Here is a 10,058-nt window from a genome sequence, read left to right as displayed (position 1 = left end):
TTTGTACACTTACAGGTGAATATGTACCTCATTACCTGTGAAACAGTTTTGAGTAGAATTATTTCCATGTGCATTTTAGAGGTAAAGTCAAAGGATTTTTCTCCAATACAATTTATATAGCAATACTGATTTGTTGAAAAAGAGGAAGGGAAATTTATGACTCATAAAACACTTATTTTATGCAATGAACATGGAGCTGTGTGTGTTTCCCATTCGATATACTGTGTACTGTGTGCAGATAACATTTATAAATTATGTTAACTAACACATTTTCTTTCTAGAGCAATATAGTTTAGTGTGTTCAGAGAATTACCTGAGGTGATGGATGGCTGCAATCAAGTGGTAACTATCCTCTTTACTTTGTAATAAATGGCTATCAGTAATCAAAATTCTTCTCTACTGGTACTGGTTTTTACTTTTCCCACAGTTTTCCTGAGACATTTAGTATCACAGTGTTATTAAGTTTTGGCACTATACAAAACTTATGATAATATATACTTAAAAATAGAAATACATTGTAACATGCTTTAACGTTAGCCATTTCAATTACAATTGTAGAGGATCTCCCCCTGGCGGTACGATTTGTAACGAAACTGCAACAAACGAATACGTTTGTTATTTACCTTAAGCTTGGGTTGCGGGGTGTCGAATCTGCTATCTTGTACTTACGCTCAGGAAACGTGAGTTGTGCAAGCGATAATTATGGCTGAAGTCAATAAAGGAAAAGCAACGAAGGAGCAGAAATACGACAGACAGCTCAGGTAAGGTATCGAAGGCGTGACAAGCAATGTTTTTTTTTTAATCGAAACGGACTTTGAAAGCTTCTTTATCAGCATCGTGTCATGAGGCGTTTGTCTTTGAATACAAATATAGAAAATGATGCCGGTAGGCCCTTAGCACTGTAGACATTAGAATCGTTATTGAACGGTGAAAGTCAAGTTCATTCCAATGATTAAAAGAATACGCAAAGTGTAATCACTTCGATATAAATGCGTTTAAAGGATGATACGGTTTCTAGCGAAACAAAACTCTCTGATGGTCTACTCACTTATAATTAGCTATGCATTTATGGCTATCTCAGGTCTAAGCGCCAAATAGTTCTTATTCACTTTGAAATACACTCAACCTTCTTTTAGTTTTTTTTGGTCACATTTTACTTCTAAAAGGGACAAGTGAGATGTCGTTTGAGTTTGTTCGTGGCACATTCTTCTGCCCGTTTATTTAATAGTCTGGTAGAATTGCGGAAAACACCTGCAGCGAACTGCTGGTATTCTCGTGAAAGCACATAAATATGTGTTTGGGCAATATAAGTCGGTAGGCATTATATTGTTCAAACAAATCAAAACCTTGTAGCAAAGATTGCATTTGTATCATGTACAGTATTAATCAAAATAAGAGCATGTAAAGTGTGAAGCTGTAGAGCCAGGTTAGGTACGTGCTGAAAGATGATGGTGGATGTTCCCTACAGGAATTCAGTCTGACAGGCACTCTGCCGTCAAGTTGTAAATTGATGATAAGTTGATGTAGATATGAAATTTCCATTGTCGCTGTTATTAGGTTCACTGGTTAATAACTTGCCTAAATGTTTTTGACTGCAGCACTTCCAGTTTAAGAATTAAGATCTGGTTAGAGCAGGGTTTTTCGGTCTTCTCCTGACTTCAATGGGTACTTCTTTTTTATTTTATCATATGGACTCTTGGCTGCCTAATTGAACCAGTAATGTGTTTTGATCACACCTTTTTATTATCTTCAATTGAAAAATTGCAGGTTTCAAGTTACTTAAGGATATCTCCAGATGAATAAAAAATACGGTGTCTTGGGGTTACAGGGACCTAGACTGGGGAGACCCTGGTTTGATCTGCTTTTCATCCTTAAGCAAGGTGCTTTACCCGACCAGAATAGTTGTTACAGTACCTTATTTTATATCAAATATTAAAATTCCTCCAAAAATCTATCGGACCTTTTGAAAGTCTCCATTGAGCTGTGTTTTGTTAGAAAGACACCAGGGGGTTGCAGGGGATGCTGTTTAATTGTGCTCACTCTTTCTGTCGAAGACTGTGGGGAGATCATGGTCAGGAAGCACTGGAAAACGCACATGTGTGTCTGATCAATGCCACCGCATCAGGGACAGAAATACTGAAGAATCTGGTGCTGCCAGGTAAGTGCTAAATGGATGGGTGTTTTACTTGCAAAGAAGAAAATACTTCTTTATTTTTCTGTTATAGAAAATTGTCAAATTGAATAGACTGTTGTGGGCTCAGTTACAAAACGTGATCTGCATTTTCTTGGAAGTGAATATAACTTACAGGAAAACTTCATGCATTAGGAATTACAATACAAATAAAGTAGTCTTTCCTATAGCTTAGAATGGAGGTTAAGGTAGCCCTTAAATCTTGATCCTTTGTTATTTGATCAAGAAAAAGTTTGTTTTAAAACCTCATTTGTCGTTTAGGGAACCAGTACAAAGGCATTGAAGCACATGTATGTTGCTGCAGAGCTTGTAATATGTCAAAACATGAATGCCTTAATGGGTGGGGTCTGTCGGCTTTATCTCCTTGTGTGATTACAGAGTCATAATGACCCAGCTGCCAATCTCAAAATGTGTGGTTTCTACAGTAATAAAATATAGTTTGTCAATCTAAATAAAGCTGTGCAATGTACTGATGAAATGCCGTGAACTTGTTACAGCAAAAAATAAAGTATTCTCTTCACTTATATTTGAACATTGCGATCATTGATTGATCTTTGATTTGTTTGAGGGAATACTACTTTAGAATGAATTACTCAAGAGAAACCACTTTTTGCATTATGGAGATGGTGGCTACAATAATCCCGTGTGAATGTTTTTTATTTTCTTTTTCTAAGGCATCGGAGCATTTACCATTGTAGATGGCCACAAAGTCACAGGTGAAGATGTTGGAAACAAGTGAGCTATGACAGCATTTTCCTTGACTCTGTTTTTTTTTTTTTAAATGATAAATCTTTGACAGCTTTGATGTAATTAACTGAAAGATGTCTCTTGATGACAGATGAGAGATGATACATTGGGCAACATGACTTATATTTTGTGTGTTAAGGTCATACATTTGTTGCTGTAAGCGTATTAAGTGAGAATGAAAGGTGAATGCTGGAACGTGCAACAAAACCAACATATGTTGCCTTTCTACTTTCAGTTCAGTGAAGGTTTCTGTCTTTAAATTCTTGCCATCATCGTTCTAAAAGCGTTTCTGCTTCTTTGCCATTTCATGCAAGGGCATTTCAAATCAGAAGGTAAAAAATGTACGTGTGCTATTGCTTTGAAGTTTAGATTTGGGGCATTTCCATGACATATAATGATTACCGGAATAAATCTGCAATTGAAATGTTAATCAGCCCTGCTCAAGTGTCTAATACTTGTATATTTGTATCTCCAGCTTCTTTCTGAACAAGAGCAGCATTGGCAAGGTAAGTACTGTTAAATTATGGGCAGTCTGCATCAATATTTTATCATTCACTGCATGCAACAGTTTAAAAATCAATTCTGGTTGTTTGTTTTAGAATCGGGCCCAGGCATCCACAGAGCTATTGCAGGAGCTGAACAGTGACGTTTCTGGGAATTTTGTGGAGGAGGTCAGTGAATTATGGCAGGATGTGTCACCCAGCATGAATGTCACTTGGATGAAGGCATGAATTACTGCATCATAGTATCCTTAACACTTCAGGATTAAGACAGGCTGTAGCCTGGGAGAACTTGGCATTTTACCTTCAGGTATCCCCTCATATCCTGTAAAATGCCCAATTTAAGTTCCAGGCAAGGAGAGTAAAGGAAAATGGGGAAAAACATTCTTGTCAAGTCATATATATCAATAATAGAAAAGATACTTCATCCAATGAATGAACTGTGTAAATAGTTAATATGTACAGTGAGACTGAAGTTAATGTACAGTGAACACTTACTTTTGTTAAATGATTAAGTGTGTAAATATCTTTGATACATAGTAGAGATCATTTGGTGGTATGGATTGGTAACAGAGTTGTATAATGTCACTGAAAATGTCACTGGAAAGGGGTGTTTAGAAAACATGTAAGAGTGTTGTAACAGATATAGCAATATTTAGACAGAAATGTGTATAAAGGTTTTGTGGGTTGCTGAGCTATGGGGAACCTAAGAGGTACATGCTTACAGCTTCCCATAATTTGTTTTGTCCTTTCCATCAATAGCAGTGTTTCAGCTTTGCTCCCAGTATTTGCTGATGTGACTTGATGTGTTTTGTGTTTTTACTTCTAGTCTCCAGAACAACTCCTAGACAACAATCCTGAGTTTTTCCATAGATTTAGCTTGGTAATTGGTGTCCAGTTACAAGAAAGGTATGCAGTGTTATGAGGTGATCACTCTGTTTCTTTTCCATCTAAATCAAATTAAATATTGTTAAGCCTTGAAGAGGCACAGATTCTGAGTTAAGAGAACATCATTCACATTCTTAAGATTAAGCATTGGCTATCTTTGTTTCTCCAGTACGACTTTACGATTAGGGGCTGTTCTGTGGAATGCTGGAGTTCCGTTTCTGGTCTGCAGGACCTATGGGTTCATTGGGTACATGAGGCTTGTGGTGAAAGAACATTCAGGTACGATACACTGTACAATCTATTTTAATGTAAAGTCCTAAGTGTTTTTTTTACTTGCTAATTTTTTAGGTTTCATACTAAGCCTTTTTTGCAAGGTTGGTGTGCAAAATGTTTGCGCAGAGCATTTTGTCGGAGAAAGCTTTTGAGATAAATCTCAACATTATTTTAGTGCACAATACGAGTTTATCTGTTAAAAAATTAGAAATGCACGAATGTACATTTGTATCTCTAGATACACAAAATTACATTAAGACGGGCGTTCAATTAAAGAAATGATGGATTGGATGGTTTTTCATATTGATAGAGGTTATCTCAATAACAAAGGGACAAGTAAAGGTTTATTCCATGCTGAAAATAGAAGAAAAGAAACACAACCTTTTGGCTGTGGAGCCTTCTTCAGGTGTGAAGGCTGAAGAAGAAGGCTCCACAGAATATTGTATTAGTTTTCACTAGGGCTGGTCAAACAACAGTTCTGTTAAGGCCTGTCTTCCCATTTTTTCAGTTGTAGAATCTCATCCAGATAACACTCTAGAGGACTTGAGGTTGGACTGTCCATTTCCTGAACTCAAAAAGCATATTGAGTGCCATGACCTGGATAACATGGACAGAAAGGTTGGTGTATATATTTTTTTATTTCAGAATGTCCTTCGCATCTGTGTGCATATTTACATTTCTCTCACAACTCATATTTGACTAGAGTCACATTTGTGGTTTTTGAGTGTCCTAGAGATTCTGCAGTATTTTGATAAATGCCATGTACCATGTGTATACTTTGTTTATTCCATTCAGGAGATAAGGACAAGTAATATGTGTCTTGAATGAACGTTTGGAATGTTTTGGCCTTAATGTTTTTGGCTTCAGGGTTTAGACTCTGGTCATGTGGGTGAGGTAGTCAGAACCACCTTTAAAATGAGCTATAGGGTTGCTCCACTGGTAGTGGGGCTGGAGGAGGGGTGTTGGAGCTTAGAATCTTGGGAAAGAAAGTGTGATGTCCCTAGAGAGCATGTGTTTGGTGGGAATTCATCTTTTTCAAAAATATTTGTTATGAATGCTGTTAATACAAATAGGATTGCAGGGTTTATGCAAATTATGTTTGGAGTATTGTATTTTTCTTCAGTTGAAATTAACATTCAAAGAACAATAATACGCTTTTAAACAAAGCTTGGAGCATAATGAAGTTCACAAAGGCGGATGTGAAAATGATAAGTACTTGATTGAGGTGAAAAGACAATGTACATAATGTTCACAACAAGTTGTGTAAATACATTTACAGGCTCACTATACTTGTTAAGCTTTTATAATTCAGCAAAACGATAAGAGCAGAATTTCAGATTGAGAGTAGTAAGGTGAACATGAAGGAAGACACCATTATGGACTTAAATGCTGGCAAGGATTTTCAACAGTTTCAGCTCAGTAACAGTAGTCCTGGTAGGTGTATGTGAAATTGGACTTTGCTGTATGGTTTTATGCCTGTTGTTTTACTGCATTATGTAGTATTTATGAAGGAGTTATGATGATGTTTTTTGCCTCATTCAAAGAAAGCAATACAAAGAAAATGCCCATTCACCAAGGTCAACAAAAATGATTAACTGTGTGGAGCAAAATGCATTAAAATAAAATTCCTGAGATGGTTAGTTTCACAGCAGCTGGTGCTTGAAGAATGCTTTTTATGTCATCTGATACAAGTCTATACATTTTTCTAAAATTCATTTCTTGACAGGACCATAGTCATACTCCTTGGATCATTGTGGTTGCCAAGTATCTGGAAAATTGGTGCAATGAGGTAAAAACGGTTTACCTTAATAATGATAAACTGTACAAGGCATTTAGGAACTCAGATTAAGTTTGCTTTTGTGTTCGTCAGCCTAAAATCTATCAAAGCAGTATCACCTAAGTGTATCAAGATTTTGATTTTGTATTGTGAGTTGTATTTTTTGTCCAGCAATAACATAAATAGATCATTATAATTATTATATATTAGTATATTACAACTGCACTGATGTATGAATATGTTTTATGTACTCAGCACAATTCCCAGCCACCCAAGAATTACAAGGAAAAGGAAGCATTCAGAGAACTCATCCGCCAAGGTTAGATTGCTTTAAATTTGGCTTTGCTTTTTCAGAAAAGTTATGTTTTAAGTCTTAATACATTTTAATTAGCCAATGTCTGAAGTGGACATTTTGTAAATTAACTTTCTTTTTCTCTCCCTGTTTAAAAAAAAAACAGGGATCCGCAAGAAAGAGAACGGGTCTCCTGAGGATGAAGAGAACTTTGATGAAGCAATTAAAAATGTCAATACAGCCCTGAACGCGACAAAGGTGGGGTATTTTCCTTCCTTTACTGATTACACCGGAAGCAGAGCAGTGGAGCATGTACATGGTGAAGGGTGTTTCTGTAACTGCTTATTTCTATTTTTTGTAGATCTCGAGTACAGTAGAGGATATCTTTAATGATGAGCAGTGCAAGAACATTACATCACAGGTGAGGACCAAATGTATACTAGGAAACCGTTTGATAAGAATATAAAATATAAAAGAATATAAAATATTAAGAGTAAACAGCTTGCTGAAAGCATCGGTTTTTGTAGCTTTGGCTATATCCATGACTTTCATTTCTCTATTTTCACATTTTTAGCCACTTTTTTTCTTAGCAGATTTTATGTGGCATCCTACAGCCTTCCAATCAGAATTTTTTCAGACTCTCTGAAGCCCTGGTTAATGTCTGCCTTTGCCTTCCAGAGTCCTTCGTTCTGGATGATGGCGCGGGCTGTCAAGGAGTTTGTGGAGAAGGAAGGTGGAGGAAGCCTTCCGGTCCGTGGCACCATCCCTGACATGATTGCCGATTCTGACAAGTTCATCAGCCTTCAGAACGTGTATGCAGAAAACTCTTTGGCTTTTTTCCGCAAAACACTCGCTTTAAGACAAAAAATAGATCGGCATTCCTTCTTGTTCTGGGTCTGATGGCTCTGTGTTGTTCTTTGATGTGTGTGGTTTTCAGCTACCGAGAGAAGGCAAAACAGGATGCTGCTGCAGTCTCGAAACATGTAGCCTTTCTGCTGCAGTCAGTTGGAAAGGTATGTATTATGCATGGAAAACGTCTGTACAGCTGTATTTCCAAATTAAATGAACAATCAGTATGTTAAATTTGTTTGTGTTGGACCATCTGCCTCTTTCTGTTAAGTAATCCAGTAATGTTCAGGTAGAATTTCAACGGTTTAAAGTAGAGAGACATAATGAGATATGCAATGGATATTCTGGGGTGGATTTAACCGGGTTAAAAAGAAGAGGCTGCTGAAGAACCTATTGATATATGTTAACCTGTATTACCATTTTTCTTTTCTCATTTATAGTGCTCTGAAAGCATTTCTGAGCAGGACATCAGACTTTTCTGTAAGTTCTTTTCAACACAAGAAATATAATATTATTGAGGTGATGTTCGGTCTTGAATTGTGAAGTTCAAAACATAAAGCAGGAAAAAGTGTTATCTACAAAAAAGTAACACGTTTATTCTGTTGTTTCTGAATGAGCAACATGTCTTTGTTTTGAAAGTGTGGAATTGAAGGATTTCTGAGTAGTAACCATTGTGTGCAATTACATAGATACATCACCATGACCACTAAAACATTTTTTTTTAGGTAAAAATGCAGCATTCCTAAGAATTGTACGGTGCAGGTCACTGGCTGAGGAGTACAGTGTTGAATCTTTTAATAAAGATGAAATCAGTAAGTGAAACTTCCTGCATTACAGTACTGTATTGTTTCACAGCAAATGCTTGGTCTCAGCTCAGGGAAAAGTGTGCTTAAATGTGGAAACTTTTACAAATTTTCAGCATCTTGTATGGACAATCCAGACAGCGAAATGGTGCTGTACCTCATGCTACGTGCTGTTGATCGCTTCTATCAGCAACATTCACGATATCCAGGTATGTGTTTTTCACCTAAAATATGTTTAAGACCATTGTAATAAGTATTTATTATGTATATATGAAAGGGAAATAGTAAAAGTAAAGCGACTAAATGCATATGCTACAAATAGGTTACCGCATGTTTGCAAGGTTTGACATTTCTCTTTTAAAAGTCTGTACAGATACTAATTTTCCAGAGTCTGCTTACTCACATACTCTAAAATGTTGGATATCATCACATTGATTCTTAAGTTTCTATTGTTGGATTTACTGCTGTTTTTACTTTTTCTACTTAGAAAGGGATTTGGTGGGTGTTTCATAATTAAAAAAAAAATGCTACCCAACCATTTCAAGGTAACATATGTAATGGATGTTAATGAATCTTGTTTGTTTGCTCCCCCACAACAAGGTGTTTATAATTACCAAGTTGAAGAAGATATTGGCAAGTTGAAGTCTTGTGTCAACAGCCTTCTTCAAGAATATGGCCTGAATGTAAATGTGAAAGATGATTACATTCATGAATTGTAAGTGTCTTTTGTCTTTTTAGATACTGGTTATTGAAAATCATCTCTTTAAATAATTAAATATTAAATAATCCGATGAGAAGTATTGTAAGTGGTTTGCAGTCAAACCTTAGCAGAAAATCCTCATCATACATTAATTAAGGGGTGAGACCCTTTTCTTTCAGATTAAATATTTTAAGAGTACATTCTTGTTAGATGGACTAAGATGTAAGCCACAAGGAACACTTCTAGATGTATGCATCGTAATATGCTGTTATTTGTGTTTTTCAGCTGTCGCTGTGGTGCTGCAGAACCACACACAGTTGCTTCATTCCTGGGAGGTAAGATTAGAAAGAGTTTTAGTTAATTTCGGTGATACCAGTGCTTTTGATACAGCAGCTGAACCACAGTGTTTTATAGAAAATGCAGCAATTTCAAGATGTCAATTTTTGTTTTCAATTCTTTTGTAATTGTCATGAAATAGTTAAAACATGTGGTCTTTTTTCACACATCATATTGAACATATTCTGTAATCATTGCCCTTAAATGTACATTACGTGTTTTAGCTGTACAGAAACCCCTTGGATCAAATTCTGCATGCCATATTGAGATAAGAGTCTTGTAAAATGTTAGATTTTCAGTTACTGAACATTCGCTTTTGTTTTAGTATATTGGAGCACACCTAACGATTTTTATTGCATCTTCTTGTTGCTTTTGCCTATAAAATGCTTTAGACATGTCAGATTTGCATTTTTTTTTTCTTTGTAGGATGTGCTGCTCAGGAGGCGATCAAAACGATAACACACCAGTTCGTACCTTTCAACAACACCTTTATCTACAATGCAATGTCACAGACGTCTGCCACTTTCCAGCTATAAAGGAAAACTACATTTCAGTGTTGTATATGTTATTTAACCCATTGTAAAATATTAGAATGTGTTATCTGTTTCTAAAAAAGGAAAATAAATTATCATTGATGATTGGCTGGTTTGCTGTTCGGTGGTTTTTTGCCGTGTTGACGAACGCTTTTTTATATTTTTGAAA

The 10,058-nt window shown here is 36.1% G+C and overlaps 1 protein-coding gene across 1 annotated transcript; it reads left to right on the top strand.

The window, feature by feature from the left end:
- Window positions 1-631: 631 nt before the first annotated feature.
- Window positions 632-9,998, top strand: nae1 (nedd8 activating enzyme E1 subunit 1). Its single transcript, XM_069181267.1, has 20 exons — window positions 632-761; window positions 2,055-2,158; window positions 2,866-2,926; window positions 3,414-3,444; window positions 3,538-3,609; window positions 4,268-4,347; window positions 4,496-4,605; window positions 5,108-5,217; window positions 6,326-6,388; window positions 6,632-6,695; window positions 6,835-6,926; window positions 7,030-7,089; window positions 7,347-7,480; window positions 7,606-7,681; window positions 7,958-7,997; window positions 8,243-8,329; window positions 8,437-8,529; window positions 8,921-9,035; window positions 9,306-9,355; window positions 9,783-9,998. Exons 1-20 carry the CDS (start codon window positions 703-705, stop codon window positions 9,890-9,892), a joined length of 1,611 nt encoding a protein of 536 aa, XP_069037368.1. The 5' UTR covers window positions 632-702; the 3' UTR covers window positions 9,893-9,998.
- The last annotated feature ends 60 nt before the right edge of the window (window positions 9,999-10,058 follow it).

The sequence above is a fragment of the Lepisosteus oculatus genome, chromosome 20 (assembly GCF_040954835.1).
Source record: "Lepisosteus oculatus isolate fLepOcu1 chromosome 20, fLepOcu1.hap2, whole genome shotgun sequence".
Lineage (NCBI taxonomy): Eukaryota > Metazoa > Chordata > Actinopteri > Semionotiformes > Lepisosteidae > Lepisosteus > Lepisosteus oculatus.
This window is presented reverse-complemented; position numbering and strand designations above follow the sequence as displayed.

Coding starts and splice junctions, on each gene's coding strand:
- nae1 (XM_069181267.1), top strand. CDS start 703: ATGGCTGAAGTCAATAAAGGAAAAGCAACGAAGGAGCAGAAATACGAC. Junction 2,159..2,865: donor GAAGAATCTGGTGCTGCCAG/GTAAGTGCTAAA, acceptor TCTTTTTCTAAG/GCATCGGAGCATTTACCATT. Junction 7,090..7,346: donor GCAAGAACATTACATCACAG/GTGAGGACCAAA, acceptor TTTGCCTTCCAG/AGTCCTTCGTTCTGGATGAT.